The sequence below is a fragment of the Acinonyx jubatus genome, chromosome B4 (assembly GCF_027475565.1).
Source record: "Acinonyx jubatus isolate Ajub_Pintada_27869175 chromosome B4, VMU_Ajub_asm_v1.0, whole genome shotgun sequence".
Lineage (NCBI taxonomy): Eukaryota > Metazoa > Chordata > Mammalia > Carnivora > Felidae > Acinonyx > Acinonyx jubatus.
In genome coordinates this window covers 93,212,142-93,230,413 of record NC_069387.1, presented here as the reverse complement: position 1 = coordinate 93,230,413, position 18,272 = coordinate 93,212,142, and the positions used below count along the sequence as shown (strand labels likewise).

Below are 18,272 nucleotides of genomic sequence, written 5' to 3'. Positions count from 1 at the left end.
TTAGGAAAAAGCGGTGATGATGCGGATTGGCAGCTCTTTGCTGTTTTTTAGTAAAGTACCATGGAAAATAGTTGAGACAAGAACTAGTCTATAAATAGGGTAACACAGCTTTGTTACAGGACTTGTGCCTTTGCCCTGCAGCCCACTGCTTCTTTACCCCAAACAGCGGGAAATTATGCAGAATCTTTCTCCAGAGTCTCCATTAAGTAATGCTGGCCAGACAACGGGAGTAGCTCAGCAGAAAAAATCAGATAAATGTTGTTGCATTCCCACTTAAACTTGTTCCAGAAAGCTTCCAGGTGCCTGCCATTAAGTTGAGGATTGGAGGTACAAGCAGAGACTGAGTAAAATGCTGCTGGTTTAACAACTATAACAAGAGGAGACTTTTGGCAGTGGTCACTTTGACACGAACTAACTGGAAGCAAATAGAAACCTTTTGGATGAAATTTTATCACCTATGTTGTGGGCACCCCTCAGATGCACTCCCTAACCCCAAATTTGGTTTGCATGTCAATACTATTAACCACTCACACATCAACAGGGTACAAAGTTTGTTATTCACATCATGAGACTTTATGGGGAGAGCAGAGCAGTTCCCACACAGGTCCAAAAATGAGTAGACTGGTCTGGCTTTTTTTTTGTTCTTAGCGTATAATCCTGCTTGCAGGCCAGCCTTGTGTGGTTTGAATTTCCCACTGGGAAGGAGGCACCCAGCCTTTCTAACCAGTTTGCCCAGATGTCAAGCATAGGGGGAAAGGGGACTAGGGAGGAGGCATGAAAGGTGTCAGCAGTCAAACATAAAAAATGGAGCCAGCCTCTTTATCACAGCCAAATAAACTATAACCCTGGCCTACAAAAGCCTGTTTGTTCAATCCCTAAAGAAATCTAGGTCTACAAATATGTACTAGGAACATGCAAAAGCTGTGATAAACCCCAAAAGTTTCTGATGTGGCTATGGGTTTAATGAGCAAGAATTTCCTAGAGATCAAACTAGGGATCACAGAGAACAATGGACAAGTTTCTCCAAGACAGCAGATTGAAGGTTTAACCAAGAACCTTATTTCCTGGGGGGCAGAGGATCTTTGTAATTGTTCAGAATTTCATCATGGCATAGGGCATTGACAGCTATCCATCATTCCCATCCTTTAGTAGTCTTTCTCTCCCCTTTCCTTTTAGAACTAGAACCCTTCCCCTGGAGTTTTAGTAGAACATAGGTCCATCTAGCTGAAGAAAACATGTCCCAGCCTTCCTTGAAGCTAGGAATAGCTAGGTAGTAAGTATTTACAAATAGCTGTGAGCAAAAGTGATGGGTAAGATTTCCTTAAAAAGAAAGAGCTAGCTCCTAACTTCCTTGCTTTTCCAGGTTGCAAAGCAGGTGTGATTCTTTGAGTCAATTTTGACCATGGAATGAACACTGTTCTTGGTAATGAAAGAACAACAAGGTAGAGGAATCCTGGGTCCCTCCATTACCATATGAATCAGAACTGCCCTGGACTTCTCTACTACCTCTGGACTGCTGTGTGAGGAAGAAATAACTTCTCATGTGGGCCATGGTATTTTGGGTTCTCTGTTATAGCAGCTTTGACCATTTTCTCACTTCTATTAAGAAGCTAAGCTTCTCTACCTTTTGATAATCTTAAAAATGCACCCCCCTTTCTCTGGAATTTAGTTTTAACAACAAGTGTAAGGAGCCTCAAATTTAACTGGCTATAAGCAAGTAAGACCTTAAAACTACATGTGACTTCATGAATTCAGTGTGCTCCTCCTCTTTTCAAAAAATCAACCTACAGGGGCACCTGGGTGGCTCAATCAGTTGAGCATCTGACTTCAACTCAGGTCATGATCTCACAGTTTGTGAGTTCAAGCCCCGCATCAGGCTCTCTGCTGTCAGTACAGAGCCTGCTTCAGCTCCTCTGTCTCCCTCTCCCTCTACCCCTCACTCACTTGCTCTCTCTCAAAAATAAATAAACATTAAAAAAATACTTTAAAAATCAACCTATAGAATACAGTCATGTATACTCTTTGGGTCTAAATGGAGGCATTAATTAACACAAACGTATGAGTATCAAACTGATAAATGAAAACTCAGATCAATAAATACCAATTTTCCTTTTTCCCTACACATCACATATGTCCATGCACTATTTTTATCTATTCTCTGTAATTGATTAATCATAGATTATTGCATTAAGATTAAATGGATAAAGCAGACTTCCTCTCCCACTATGTAACACAAAGATGGTGATTTTCTCGGCTTTCCATTCGAGTAACTGTGTTTCAGATCGGTTCACGGTGTTGCTAAGACAACAGGGATGCTGTAACAGAAAACTGGCACTGAAGTCTCAAAGGATGGAGCTGCCTCAAAGGATATCATCGATGGTGTGTTCAAGGCCTTTTTCACAATGAAACTTGTAACACTGCATTCGAGAAAGGTGGTCACACTCCTCCAACACCCTTCCATAGAAGACTATGGCTCTGTCAATGACTTGTATTCTAAGATTAAGGAAAGAGCAGTCTGTGAACTAAAAGTCAGAGGCCTATCATTCCACTAACATGTATCTTTCCTAGAACCCTAAGCGAGTACTGTCCTTAAATTCCAGTTTGCCTTTATTCTCATAGAAGCATGTTTGAAGAATAATGGAAGAGAGCAAGAAGGAACCATATCATCCGATTGTTCCTTCACTAAAAATGTACATCTCATCGACGCAAAGGTTTGATTCTGTCTGGTAACTACCTGGGTAAGTAGGATATTCACCGATACCTGTGACTGATATTTGGAATCTGCATTTGTCAACAGATGCAAAGAAGCACAGTCTCCCCAATGCCCTCGTGATAAAGGCCCAGGAAGCTCAGCAGCAGTAGTGATGAACCCTGGGTTGCATCTCCAGGTTTGTCCAAGCAAACACCTGCAGCGGCATTCGTGTAGTACTGAAAACATTAAAGCAAAGACAAAGAAAATAAAAACAAAATACTTGAGCTGATTCTGAGTATTTTTTTTTTCTGAGCTAAAAGAGAAAAGGAACGAAAACACCAGTTAACTAAGCTGACACGTGTCCTTCACATCATGTCCATTCTATTGCACAGAGATGAGATCCGTCGAATGTGACATAGACGAGTGAATGAAGGAGCTCAGTGCTCTTAGAGCTAGGACACACCTTGTTCAGAACCGTCTCCCTCTCTTAAGAGATAATTTGCTGAAAAATAGCGGAGAGGCAAAGGGAAGTGTTGGAAGATATGTTTTCCCAATCTTTGAAGGTCCCTTGATGAAGAGTCACAGAAATGACTGGAGACTGAGGGAACAGCACAGTTTTCCTTTTTCAAGCAGGAGTCAAAAGGTATTCTTCAATAATGGAAACTGGGGATCGTACTGTGAGGTCAAGACTTGTTCAGGGGTCCTTATCTCTAAGTGCAAGTTTCATCTCGCGGAATCAAATGAAACCGAGACCCTTTTTTCAAACCGTGGTGCTCTGAACGTAAAAAAAAAAAGAAATAGAAAAGAACACAGACCACTCTCTTTTAATGTTTTTAAGTAGCAGAAATCATAATGGTTTGTATACTACACTGTACAATTATATACTGTTACTTTCCAAAGAAAATTAACTTCTTATAGGATTTTCTGAAATGGTTACTCCATACGGTTAAGAGCTTGACCCTTCAGCCATCGCTACGACACATGGAATACAATCTATGAGGTTCCAAGTCTTCCAGTTGTGCCGGTCTCTGCTGCCATTGAGGGAGGAGCCTCTCAGAGACCTCTCGTAGCCCCTTCCATCTCCTGCACCAGGAAACAGCCTCCGCAGGTAGATGTGTGCCGATGAGCGCAGTTTCTGTGCTTTGCTTGCCACAAGACTACTCCCCTTTAAGAGAATTTGCGCTTCTTCATGGCTTCTGCTTTGACTGCCAGGCTCTTGGCACAGATGGTCAGGACCACAATGAGAACGCCCACCACAAATGTCACCAGGGGCCAGAGAAAGCAATGCAGGAGGACAATCTCATCATGCGTGCGATGAAGGAGCACATCATCTGGTCTGCAAGACAGTGGAGAATGGGAAAGAAAGAGTGGTCAACTGCCTTGACATGGCATAAATCTACACCCTGGAGCTCAGCTTGCTTTCTAGCCCAAAGGGAATAATCATTGAAAGTGAAGACCATGCTCTGGCTATAAATACTGTATTTTGAGGTTCAAATCCATTACCAAAAGTTCTGAGGTCTTGAATCAAGTAATTGGTACAAATTTGCATATTATCTATAATATAATTTACACGTTGTGAAATGCAATCTTTTACATTACTATTTTCCTGCATTTTAAGTTGTCTAACATATTCCATTTTCTCACTCACCCTTTAATGAATGCTGGTCAAAGTGGCATGAATCAGTCTAAAAAATTACTTGTGGGTTGACATTCTCAAACCCAAAGTAGACCTCAGCACTTAGGTGGGACCCAAATGATCTTAATTCATAAAAATAATAAAGTCGCTGTTTGAATTTAGTCAGAAAGATCTGTGGTGTAGTCTTCAGGTCAACTCAGCTCCATTATGTGAAGGTTTTTTATTAATGAACAGATGAGTGAAATGGTTAGATTTAGTGCATTTTTCCATGCTTCTGGGTGGGATCAGTCATCAGTTTAAACTACTGACTACTTTCTTGATAAATTTTGCAAAGTCTTAGCAATATATTTCTATCTTACCAACACAGGACCCCGCTTTCAATTCCAGCACTGGTCTCATTCTCAAGAAGTAAAAATGAGATGTTTTCCACAAGCCATGATTTCTCATCTCTGGCCATTAGAGAGAGAGCTTGGGACTTTAGCTTTCATACAAGAGGTTTACATTTTGTGAGATATTTCCATTTCATCCCCAGGAAGGTTTGTTCTATTTAAAAAAAATTTTTTTAAATGTTTATTTATTTTTGAGAGAGAGAGAGAGAGAGAGAGAGAGAGAGAGCGCACACACACAGGTGGGGGAGGGGCAGAGAGAGATGGGGTGACATAGGATCTGAAGCGGGCTCCATGTCAACAGCAGCGAGCCTGATGCAGGGCTCAAACTCACGAATTGTAAGATCATGACCTCAGTTAAAGTCAGATGCTCAACAGACAGAGCCACCCGGGCGCCCCAGGTTTGTTCTATTATCCTAGAGTAGCAGTGCTTCCTCCAAACAAGGAAGAAAATGATGCAGAACAATTAATTCAATTGCCCTCAAGAACATCAGAAGCTTTAGAGTACAAGGGCAGTGCATTTAACAAAGAAATGCCTTCTTGAGGAGCTCTCACTGATCACAGCTTTCATAATTCAAGATCAATTTTTCCAGAAGATTGACAAAGAATGTTGGGTATTTCTCTTCTACCTATAATGCAGCCATCATGCAGCATTAACAGTTTTGCAGCTTAGCTTTGAAATTACATAATCCTTGTCCCTTTTTTGTGCATAATATCACTTAAGATTTTGCACATTAAGTGAGATTTTTATTGACATTTTATTTCATATTATTTCAGTTAAAATTTGTACTAGATAAATGCAGAGTCATTGTAACAATTAAGCAAAAAGCATTCCAGCTCGCAGAAGTTACTCTTTTTTCTGAATTCCTGTAGCAACACATTGTCTTCAAGACTTGTGCTATCATTAACTTATGATACATGTTAATGTACATATCCTTTTCTCCTGGAAAGCCCTTGACTTTGTCATTGTCTGTTACTGTACACATAGATGTTGCTAAATAACCACTTGCTACTGATGACCGGGAAACTGTCTCTGCTTCAACATGTTATCCATGCAAAATTTCAAGAACCTTAAGCCTTGAGTGTAGACAGTAGAGGCCTAGGTCCAAATACAGTCAGGGCACAATATAATTAAGTCCTATGTTACAGTCTTTAAAACCCCAACCCCCAGCACTGCCACCATTATTTTCCCAGCCACAAGAACTCACAGCTGTCAGCTACCCCCACCAGAGTGTGCAAAGGAAGTAAAAGCTCTCTCGGTTTCAGATCTCACATTGAGGTCTTTAATCCATCTTGGGTTTATTTTTGTGTATGGTGTGAGAAAGTGGTCCAGTTTCATTCTTTTGCATGTAGCTGTCCAGGTTTCCCAGAACCATTAATTGAAGATACTGTCTTTTTCTCATTGTATATTCTTGCCTCCTTTGTCATAGATTAATTGACCATATAAGCATGGGTTTGCTTCTAGGTTCTCAATTCTCTTTCGTTGATCTATGTGTCTGTTTTTGTGCCAGTACCATACTGTTTTGATTGCTACAGCTTTGTAGTATAGTGCATCTTGAAATCTGGAATTGTGATACCTCCAGCTTTATTCTTCTTTCTCAAGATTGCCTTGACCATATCACAATAAAAAGCTTTTGCAAAGCAAAGGAAGCCATCAACAAAACAAAAAGGCAAATTACTAAATAGGAGAAGATATTTGCAAATGACATATTCAATAAGGGATTAATATCCAAAATATAAAGAGAACTTATACAACTCAACACCAAAAAATTTAATTAATAAATTACATAATCTGACTAAAAATGGGCAGAAGACCCAAACATTTTTCCAAAAAAGAAATAACATGGCCAACAGACACCTGAAAAGATGCTCAACATCACTCCTCATCAGGGAAATGCAAACCAGAACATCAATGAAATATCACTTTACACCTGTAAAAATGGCTAAAATCAAAAAGACAAGAAATAACAAGGATTGGCAAGGATGTGGAGAAAAAGGAACCCTTGTGAACTGCCGGTAGGAATATATATTGGTGCAGCCATTGTGGAAAATAGTATGGAGGTTCCTCAAATAATTAAAAGTAGAAATATTATATGATCCAATATGGGTATTTACCCAATGGGGGGAAAAACACTAATTGAAAAAGATATATGCACTCTTATGTTTACTGCAACATTATTTACAATAGCCACGATATGGAAGCAGCCTAAGTGTCCACTGATAGACAAATGGATAAGGAAGATGTGGTGGAAATATATACAATATTATACAGCCATAAAAAAAGAATGAGATCTTACCACTTGCAAAACATGGATGGACCTAGAGGGTTTTATGCTAAGTGAATAAGTAGGACAGAGAAAGACAAATACCACATGATTTCACTTATATGTGGAATCTAAAAAACAAAACAAAAGCATAAACAACCATAAAGTAGAGTCAGACTTATAAATATAGAAAGCAAACTGATGGTTGCCAGAGAGAAGGTGTTTGGGGCAGGGGGGATGGGCAGAATGGGTAGAGGCAAGTAGGAGGTATAGGCTTGCAGTTATGGAATGAAGAAGTCATGGGAATGAAAGGCAGAGCCTAGGCAATATAGTCAATGGTACTGTAATAGTGTTGTATGGTGGCAAATGGTAGCTATATGTGTGGTGAGCATAGCATAACATATAGACTTTTGAATCACTGTGTTGTACAGCTGAAGTTAATGTAACATTGTATGTCAATTATACTCAAATAAAAAATAAAATAAGATAAACTGCAGTATTACTGATTTTTTTTTTAATCTGTCTTGGGATGGCCTTCCTCCCTCACTTCCTTCCCACCTTCTTTTCCCCTTCGCTCTCTTCCCCTTCTTTCTTGGACAGTTCTATTCCTCCAGAATCTATTGGTGCAAAGATGAACTACATTCTTCACCAAAAGGGTGAGAGTGCATAAAAATGTAAATGCACTTAATACACAGAACTGTATGCTTACAAACAGTGAAAATGGCAAAAAGGGGGGGGGGGTAAGGACTTGTATTTTTAACACTATTTTAAGTAATTTGCATGTAATTTCCATAAGTGTTTTGCGGTTAATTTTCCAGTAAAGTGCTTCATTGAGTATTGTCTTTTGTGTTCCTTCTTGAATCACTATTAATGATACTAAATCCTTTATCACAATACTGTACAATTGAACCAGGAAAATAGCCACAGATGAAGGTGGTTGGAACCACTATACATATTTCCTGAAACATTTAATAAAAAAAGAATGTGAGTAAAAAGGAAAGGAGGAGTGAAAATAAGAACTGAAAATTCTGGACCCAGATATTTGTTTTATTTAGAAACTTCTTGGCATTCCAACTGCTATAAGAGCCCTTGGGGCAAAATTTTATTTTAATATTTCAAGTGACAAAACATCATTCACTGGAGATAGCTATGTTGAATCTGTAGCAGCTTCAAAGCAGTCTTTGAGGCAGAAATATTATATTAAAATGTTCATATTTCTTTACAAATAATTGTCTGTTTCCATTTCATACAGTTCTAAGATGCCCCATAGTATCCTTCAATGGGAAGGAAGGGTAGCAGAATATGCCACTTTGGCATAAGGTTATTTTGAGCTGAAGGTAATTGAAAAGAGACAGAGATAAGAAAAGCTCTCTGCCCTCCTCTTATTTGCCTAAAAGCAAGACATACATTTATAAAGGTGCCTTTCTTCCTCTCTCTTCCAGGAAGGACAAAAGTTAATCATTGGAGACAATTCTAGACTTTTATCAGCCCAAAAATGGCACCAGAGTAAATTATATAACAAATTTTCCTAACTAGCTCTTACTTTCCATCAGTTTCCCCATATATTTACCTTTCGACATTTTGCTGCCCTAGAAACTCAAAGTCCTTTTCCTTTGTCATATCACTTCTCTAAATATGTATTGCCTTTTTCTTTAAAAAAATTAAAAAAAAATTTTTTAATGTTTATTTATTTTTGAGAGAGAGAGAGAGACAGTACAAGCAGGGGACAGGCAGAGATAGAGGGAGACACAGAATCCAAAGCAGGCTCCAGGCTCCAAGCTGTCAGCATAAAGCCCAATGTGGGGCCTGAACCCACAGACTGTGAGATCATGACCTGAGCTGAAGTCAGACACTTAGCTGACTGAGCCACCCAGGCGCCCCTGTATTGCCTTTTACTTAAAGATGCTATATAAGCCCAAGTTCTAACCACCTCTTTGAGCTATGCATCACTGAGTGCTTCCACATGTACACATGATGCACATGTTAATAAACTTCTGTTTTTCTCTTCTTAATCTGTCTTTTGTCAGTCTAATTTACAGAGCCCTAGCCTATGAATCTAAGAAGGGTAGAGGGAAAAGTTTTTCCTCCCCTATAGGAAAAAATGATTTCTCAGCATAGCAATGCTTAAGTTCATCATTCAGTTAATAGGATTTACTGAGATTATCTTTAAATTGATCCTGTGATGTAATTAAAGTCTGGTTCATTTAACTGGGACTTTAGTGTCTTAATTTAAAGCACTCCACTACCCCAGTTCCCTCCAACTTTAGGAGGCAGCTTTGGCTTTAGAATTCAGTTTTCCATAAATCTATAATGGTAGGACTGAAGGGGAACTTTTTTTTAAAAAATTACCATTTTCAATATTTGGCAAACTAGATAAATGGCCTGATGAGATCTGAATACGATGTAGTATAATCAGGATAGTGATGAGGATGTAGGCAATATGAAAAAAAAAAAAAAAAAAAAGGATGATTACTCTGTATTTGAGGACTTCAAAGAAGTCAACAAGGTATTTTCTTTCGGGTGTGTAAAAATACTAATAGCAAGCACTTTTAAATCCTAAGAGGGGGTGGGTACAAGTGTCATAAAACAAGAGAAGTGCTACGAGTACCCTTAGAAATACTTTCCTAAAGGTTGGACCTACCCTGAATAGAGCCTTGAAAGTACACTGTGAGTACATTCTTAAATAGTTAGCATTTGTTAAGTGTTTACTACCCTTCAGGTGCTCGGATAGAGTGTTTAATCTCACTTGATCCTTAAAATAACCCTGTGATGGCCAAATTTTTCATTGTCATTTTAAAATAAGAGAAACTAAGGCAAAGAAAGATTAGTTTACTCAAGATTACACAACTTAAAATAATGACACAGTGATTCGGAAACCCTATCTGTATGACTTTCAAACCTGTACTATTTATTTACCCCTCAGCTGGCTTTTCTCGAATTCCAGCCCCCTCTGGTATTTGCTGAAATGCAACTTCTTGAATCTCAACTCCTGGCTGACTACATCAGAATAGGGGTTGTAGGACCCAGATACCTGCATTTTTGAGAAGCTCCTGGGTGATTCTAATACATAATCAAGTTCAGGAAGCGCTGTGTAAAGCTCTAATAGTTTAAAAGAAAAAAAAAAAATTGGTGTGAAACATAGAGCTACTTATCTGGCTGTTTCTGAAACTGTCTTAACTGATTCTTATGTCCAGGTTAATGTCATGGCTGTCACATGCTCTTGTGCAGAGTGTTTGGTGCATGAAGATGTCCTGGAATAAGACTGGAGGAGAGAAGGGGTGAGGTGAGGGGTAATGGAGGTAACATGGGAGGTAGAAATCCAGCCCTGATACTAGATTTGCTCGGAGGGGGCTTTTGTGCTAATTGGCAAAAAGGTACCCTATCAGCTAGCAGTAGACCTAGTTGTACCAGATAAAAAAGACAAAAATTTGGTATACGTCATCCTAAATATAAAAAATATATTCTCTTTGACTTTGCCTCACCAAATGAGATTTCTTCTAATTCTCAGTACCTGTTCTGTTCACTGACAGTGAGAGAAAATGGTGACCTCTTTTTTTTTTTTTTTTTAGGCTGGAAAATTAAACTTTAACTTATCTCAACCAGTTCATGTAAAAATCTGAACTGCATAATAAGTTACTAGTGTCCCGTGATGGTAACTGTACCAGTGAAGAGGAAAGATGATGATCCATGAGATCCTACAGGAAGTAGAAATCTTTTTAGATTTATTACTTAAGAACTTTCCTTTTCATGTTCATGTAGACTGCTAGAAAGTTCAAGTTTTGGCCTGCCTTAGCAAGATCATACAACTTTTTTTTGCCAGTCAGACCCCTCATGCTTTGTCTTATTTTCTGCACATGTTGCTAATTTATTTTATCTTGCTAAATTCTGTCAATCTTTAGAGCACTCATTAAACCCTTCTTAGAGTAGATATATATCAATGATCTACATTTGCATATCAGGTACTCAATAAACCTTAAAAACTTTTTTAGTTGTCAGCTTTATCCATATTTCCCTGAGAAACAATATACTACATCATTACAGGAACTTGCACTTATGTATGTATTTTGTTGCAATCTTAAAGTCAATAAATGCTTCATTATATCACAACCATAACATAATTCTTTAGGCATAATGTCAGTCCAACATGCCAGGCCTCTGGCATAGAAGCACAGCCAAATGACATGAAAAATGTAATGATTTCATCCTCCAAATCTTCTGAATAGGTCCTCTCTATTCTTGCTCTAAGCCTTGCTTATTATTTATAACATGACCTACTTTTTGAAAGAATCTTAAAGAGGTAACAATAAAAACAAGACCTAAGTACAATAAAACCCTTAAACTGACAGTAAAGAGCAAATACAATGTAATTAGGATGAGAGAAAGAAAAAAACAAAAAAAAGAAGGAAGTCCAAGCTAAGAAAAGCTCCTGCTTTAAGCATAAGTGGAACTTAACCTCTGAGCATCCCAGTACCCAAGGGAAAAAGAACAGAGATGAGTTACACAGCTGCCATTAGATTGAAAAAAAAAAAAAAAAAAAAAAAGGAAGCATGCTAATTCATCAGAACAAACTCTTTGCTAGGGCTACACTTAATAAATGAGATGGTGTGTATTTTTACATAAAGTAATCTGTGTAACACATGTGAAAGGCTAAGACCAGCTTTACAAAGCTAGCTAATGAAATTATGTGAGGAATTTTTGCAATACTAATTCCAAGGTCTTAGATCTACTGAATCAGACTGAGGTTTTAAACAGTTTTCCAGGTGATGCCAATGACTACTCACATCTGGAAATAAGTGACTTAATGCTTTTTAAATATCAAATGTATCAGCTTGGTTTTTGACAATAACTTAAGAGCAAATCGTTCAAGACTGGAATCACTGACAAGCATTCTATGTGGCTGGTTGAAGGGAGCGTCTTCTGTCAGGTTAGAGTCCTGACATGGAAGTGACAAAATGATACTTTATAACAAAAACCGAAAACCTGACATGCATTCATTCCCAGATTATTTTGTCTATTGGAGCTAGGTTTCAGACAGCCTTTGAAAGTTTTCTCTAAAGTCTCAAATGTATCAACATATATATTTTTTTCAATATATGAAGTTTATTGTCAAATTGGTTTCCATACAACACCCAGTGCTCATCCCAAAAGGTGCCCTCCTCAATACCCATCACCCACCCTCCCCTCCCTCCCACCCCCCATCAACCCTCAGTTTGTTCTCAGTTTTTAAGAGTCTCTTATGCTTTGGCTGTCTCCCATTCTAACCTCTTTTTTTTTTTTTCCTTCCCCTCCCCCATGGGTTTCTCTTAAGTTTCTCAGGATCCACATAAGACTGAAAACATATGGTATCTTTCTCTGTATGGCTTATTTCACCTAGCATAACACTCTCCAGTTCCATCACGTTGCTACAAAGGGCCATATTTCATTCTTTCTCATTGCCACGTAGTACTCCATTGTGAATATAAACCACAATTTCTTTATCCATTCATCAGTTGATGGACATTTAGGCTCTTTCCATAATTTGGCTATTGTTGAGAGTGCTGCTATAAACATTGGGGTACAAGTGCCCCTCTGCATCAACACTCCTGTATCCCTTGGGTAAATTCCTAGCAGTGCTATTGCTGGGTCATAGGGTAGGTCTATTTTTAATTTTCTGAGGAACCTCCACACCGCTTTCCAGAGCGGCTGCACCAATTTGCATTCCCAGCAACAGTGCAAGAGGGTTCCCGTTTCTCCACATCCTCGCCAGCATCTACAGTCTCCTGATTTGTTCATTTTGGCCACTCTGACTGGTGTGAGGTGATATCTGAGTGTGGTTTTGATTTGTATTTCAAATCAAAATGATGATGAGGAGTGACGTTGAGCATCTTTTCATGTGCCTGTATCAACAGATATTTAATTGAGATGCCACAAGAGGAGACTATGTCATAGAAGGTTTTCAGGCAGGAACTGCTGACCACTGATTTCTAAGCTGGAAAACCTTGATGTGGGTATCAATAAATGTTTTCAATTTTAGCAATACTCTATGCTATGAGCTTTCTAGAAGGAGACTGAATTAAAATGCATCCCATGAAAATACTGACTTGACCTATTGATTGTTGATTTTTAAAAGACCTCAAAAGATTTTTTTCTACCAAAAGACATTGAAGATTAAATGATAAAAACACTGAATTTGGTTTTGGCATAAAGCTGTCCTTATTGAGAGTAATTAGCCAATATGTTTAGTTGCTGTTTGAAGCAATTATAAAACCTTGGCAACAGAAAAGTATGCTTGTCTTCTTAAATGACCACAGGAAGGTACTTGAACAGCTAATCTGAAAGCTGTATCAAGTTATGGTATAAATTACAGTGGGAATACGGAGACCGGAACACGGAGATCCTTTGCAGTATTCTTTACGATGATTTGTTCTATCATGAGTGCATTTTTGCCAACTTGATTTCAGCAATGATATTGTGATAAGGGCTTTTAAAAGTTTGAGAAGTATTATATCAACATCACAGCTTTGGTCTGCAGATGGTTCTTATCAATGGATGAAAGGCTGTTTATAGATGTAAAAATGTTATAAATATTTACATTTTCTTAACTATCTTCTCCAATTAGGTGAACTTACAGCTGTAATATTTAATTGTATAATATTTAATTGTATAATATTTAATTTAATAAGTCAAGCCTGACTATTCTTCATGGAGGAAATTAAATCAAGCCCCAGAACTGCAGTTTCTAGAGAGAAAAATTTACATTTGCCTTTGGCCAGATATACAGCAAACTGGCAGGTGTGTTATTTTGGAGCAATGAAGGGTTGAATTAATTTTAAATAGGAAAGATTGTGCCTTAAGTCCACCCTGATGGTAAGTCCTAAGTAGCCTTGCAAGTGTAGGGGAGTATTTCAGAACATGATCTTTCGTTAAACCTGGGTTTAAATATGGGCTTTACAACTTGCTAACATGATTTTAGGAAAAATACTTAAGGAAGGAAAGAAGGAAGGAAGGAAGGAAGGAAGGAAGGAAGGAAGGAAGGAAGGAAGGAAGGAAAGAAAGAAAGAAAGAAAGAAAGAAAGAAAGAAAGAAAGAAAGAAAGAAAGAAAAAAGGAAAGAAATACTTAATCCCTCCCTGTCTTAATTTTGTCATCTATAAAGTGGGAATAATAATATCTACCTTCCAGGATAGTCCTGAAGAGTAAATGAGACAATGTCTGCCAAGTGTTTAAGCAGATGACTGCCTAATAGTGAGTATTTAATATTCAGTAAGGGGTGGTAATAATAATGATTATCATTACAAATTTGGGGCTCACAACTCAGAAGATGATTTTAAAATGTTGGCAGTAATGTATCATTTGCAAATATCTTCTACAGTCTACGACTGTCTGGTTGAAGTCACAGGAAATTCCTTTAATCAAATTATAATTTCTTTTGGTATAGATGTCTTCATTCCCCCTGGGCCTCCTATACCTTTGTAGTCTGCTTTCTGGTCCTATAACAGGCGGCTTAAAGGAAGAAACAGAATAGGTCTAACCAGCAAATGATTCCTTTCAATTCTAATACGTGCATCAGGAAAAAAAATCAACAACACTAATCTCTTGATTAGAACCACAAATAGAAGTTACCCCTAAATTTTTCTCTCAAGCCATCATTTAACATCATTAAATTACCCAATTGGAGATTGGGTTTAGCAACTCTTTTCCAATAGTTAAGATGGCTGTCCTTACAAGTACAAGGTCTTAGGTCTTATAAAGCAGAGGCCCGGCGAAACCATTGAAGCCCTGAGCTCCCAGAGGAACACACTTCTTTTAAAGTTTTATTCACACTGTGTGGTAATTACTTTTTATATCTGTCTGTTTTCCCAACCTAATTCGAAGAACCCTGAGGTAAGGAGCCTATTAGAGATATTGCCTGCCTGAGAAGACGTCTCCTGAGTGCTCAGAAAGAAAGAGGGGTTACTGGCAAGGCCTGCAAATCAAGAAGATGCTTATGACTTATTGTCTTAAAAAAAAAAAAAAGCAAACCAATGAATCCATCTTATTCTGAGGCAGAGCAGGTTGGTATAAGAAGGTTTTAATTATACAACATTTGTTGTTCTTCTATCAGGAAAAAAAAATGGAAAGAGGATTTTTAAATTATCTAGATATTCTCGGAGATGAGGCAAGAAATGGCATTAAATTTATATTAAATCCCCTTCCTCTCCCACCTGCCCCCGCAAGGTGCTTAGGAAGAGTCACCTGCGTCAGTGACCGGGAATGCTGGAAGGAGAGCATGACTTTCAGTTGGCTGATTTCATCAGAGAAGTGAAGGATTTTGTAAACCAGATGACGGTTTTGGTCCAGCAATTCCTGTGAGCTTTTCTTAAGAAATGTATTACTGTTCTTCATGGCAGCTTGGTCTGTGGCGTCTCTGAGTTACCAGGTAAATTATTTATTTCACATAGGGCCACAGGTATTCTTTGGCCAAACTGCTTACATTTAGAATTTAAGCAGATATACTGGAGAAAAGAAGAAACCTACATTCTTCTATTTGAGACAAAGATAATTCTTATAATAGTTCTCACCTTGTGTATGTACTTTGTAGTTTCAATTTTATTTATTTAAAAAAATTTTTTTTTAAATTTATTTTTGAAGGAGAGAGATACAGAGCATGAGCAGGGAGGGGCAGAGAGAGAAGGAGACACAGAATCCAAAGCAGGCTCCAGGCTCCGAGCTGTCAGCACAGAGCACGACACGGGGCTCCAACTCACAAACCACGAGATTACGACCTGAGCCAAAGTCTGACGCTTCACCGACTGAACCACCCAGGTGTCCCTGTGGTTTCAATTTTAAAGTGAAAATCCAATACCATTTTAAATCAGTGTGAAAAAGATGGATTAATCAATACATTGTGTTGGGACAATACTGGTCATTTGAAGAAAAAAAAATTTGCTCCCCATCTTCTTCTTTCCAAAAAACAAGAGAAAGAAAAAAAAAAAAAAAAGAAAATCCAGACATATCAAAAACTTAGTTGTACAAAACAAACCATGAATGCTCTAGAAGAACACCTGAGCTATAGAAAATAACTTTGGAATGAGAAAAAAAAATGGGTTTCGATTGTTTTTTTTTTTTTTTGTATTAGTATGTTCTAAGTATTCTATTGTACTTATTTATACTAAGAAACTATTCACTGTTAATCAGAAATTAAAATTTAACTGGTGTCTTATATTTTAATTTCCTAAATTTGGCAAGTTTCTGATTATCCTACTTTCTAAGTAAGACATAAAATGCAAAAGACATTAAGAAAAGACAGATGATCCAACAAGAGAAACGTAAACATTTCTGTAAGCCAAAAACACTCCAGGGGCGTCTGGGTGGCTTAGTCGGTTGAGTGTCTGACACTTGATTTCAGCTCAGATCACAATCTCACAGTTCATGGGTTCGAGCCCCGTGTCAGGCTCTGTGCTGACAGCGTGGTGCCTGCTTGGGATTCTCTCTCTCCCTCTCTCTGGCCCTAAACATTAAAAAAATTAAAGAGAGATGGAAGGGAGGGCACAGAACCAAGGGTGAATAAACAACAGTGACACGAAGCTACAGGCACACGGTCAGGAAGACAAAATCAGAACAAGAGGAAGCCAGGGAGAAATGTTGCAGACAATGAAAAAGGTAATTAAAGCTGGGTTTAAAGGAAGAATCAGAACAAAAACAGACAGGCTCCCTTCTTAGGCCAAATGACACAGTGTTCACAGAGAGAACCCACAACTAATCAGCTCTCATTTTTCTTCTCTTCTCCATGGACGACAAATACTCTTCTATTCTATTTCATCTTTAACATATTATTAGTCAAAATAAAACATTTTATTTTAATAACAAATTTGTTATTATTAAAACACATTATGACCCAAACCAGGACAGCTGAAACCCAGGACAGCCGGGAGATGGTAAGAGATGACACGTCTAAGGGACTTCCTCTACTGGCTACAGGGGAACCACAGGCAAGAGTGTTTCTACTTCCAAAACAGGACTGATTTCCCACCTTTCCTTTTCTCATTAAAGTGGAAAGAATACGGCTCTATGAAATTTTCATCACATCATCACTGCTTCCTCAACACAATGAGGTCTCCAGACAGAGACGCACAGGTCTAATGGGGGAGCTGCGGGTCCCCAGAGATAACACTAGATTTGGATTTTCCTAACACAGCGGGTAGGAGTCTCCACTGACTTAGGGCCCATCACTCATCTCTCTACACCTCAGCTGCCTCATTTGTAAAATGGGAAATAAAACCCTTCTCAGGAGAGAAAATGAGGGTATTTCTGTGGAAAGCATTTTTCTATAAAACCATGTACAACATAGACAGCCTCTGTGAGATAGTAAGACACATCTGAATTGGTCTTGGCCGCTGGTTCCTGAACTCAGCTCCTAAAACCCTACAAAATTCCTAAGTGATAAGAGAATTAGGAACATCTTTTGTTCTAATGAGGAGACTCTAGGAGAGCACCTGAAGGGCTGCTGGATGGCGGCTGGGCTGGTCTCCACAAAGACCAAGCCATGGTTAGAAGCTTGTAACTTTCAGCCCCACTGTCCTCCCTCTATCTCCCATCTCTCTAGAGAGGTGTTGGAAACAGAGTTCATAATTGATCATGGCTTCATGACAAAGCCTCCATAAGTATCCCAACAGTACAGGGTTCAGTGAGCTCGTCTGGTGAACACATGCACATCAGAAGGGTGACGCACACCATCTCCACAAAGACATAAGCTCCTACACTGGGAGCCCTCCCAGCCCTCACTCTATCTCTTTATCTGGCTGTTCATAGGTATCCTTTGTCATGTCTTTCAACAAACTAGTAAATGTGCATGTTTCCCGAATTCTGTGAGCCACTCTAGAAAACTAATCCAAACTGAGGAGGAAGTCATGGGAACCTCTAATCTGTAGCCACGTTGGACAAAAGTTGTGGGTAACCTAGGGACCCGATACTTACAACTGGAGTTTGAAGTCGGGGGGCAGTCTTGTGGGACTGAACCCTTTACCTGTGGGATCTGATTACTATCTTCCCGTAGATAGGGTCAGAACTGATTTACATTGTAGAACACCTGGCTGGTATTATGGAGAATCACTTGGTATGGGGAAAAAAAAATCCTACACATTTGGTGATGAGAAGTGAAGTGTTCTCTGCTAGGAATTGACCCAAGGGATACAGGAGTGCTGATGCAGAGGGGCACTTGTACCCCAATGTTTATAGCAGCACTCTCAACAATTGCCAAATTATGGAAAGAGCCTAAATGTCCATCAACTGATGAATGGATAAAGAAATTGTGGTTTATATACACAATGGAGTACT

The 18,272-nt window shown here is 38.6% G+C and overlaps 1 protein-coding gene across 1 annotated transcript in view; it reads right to left on the bottom strand.

Annotated features, from left to right (window-relative positions):
• Positions 1-3,490: 3,490 nt before the first annotated feature.
• Positions 3,491-18,272, bottom strand: part of KCNMB4 (potassium calcium-activated channel subfamily M regulatory beta subunit 4) — a 62,798-nt gene continuing 48,016 nt past the window's right edge. The window contains exon 3 of the mRNA XM_015063657.3: positions 3,491-4,028. Within this exon, the coding sequence (XP_014919143.2) occupies positions 3,860-4,028 (169 nt within the window). The 3' untranslated portion in view covers positions 3,491-3,859. The remainder of the gene's footprint in view (positions 4,029-18,272) is intronic.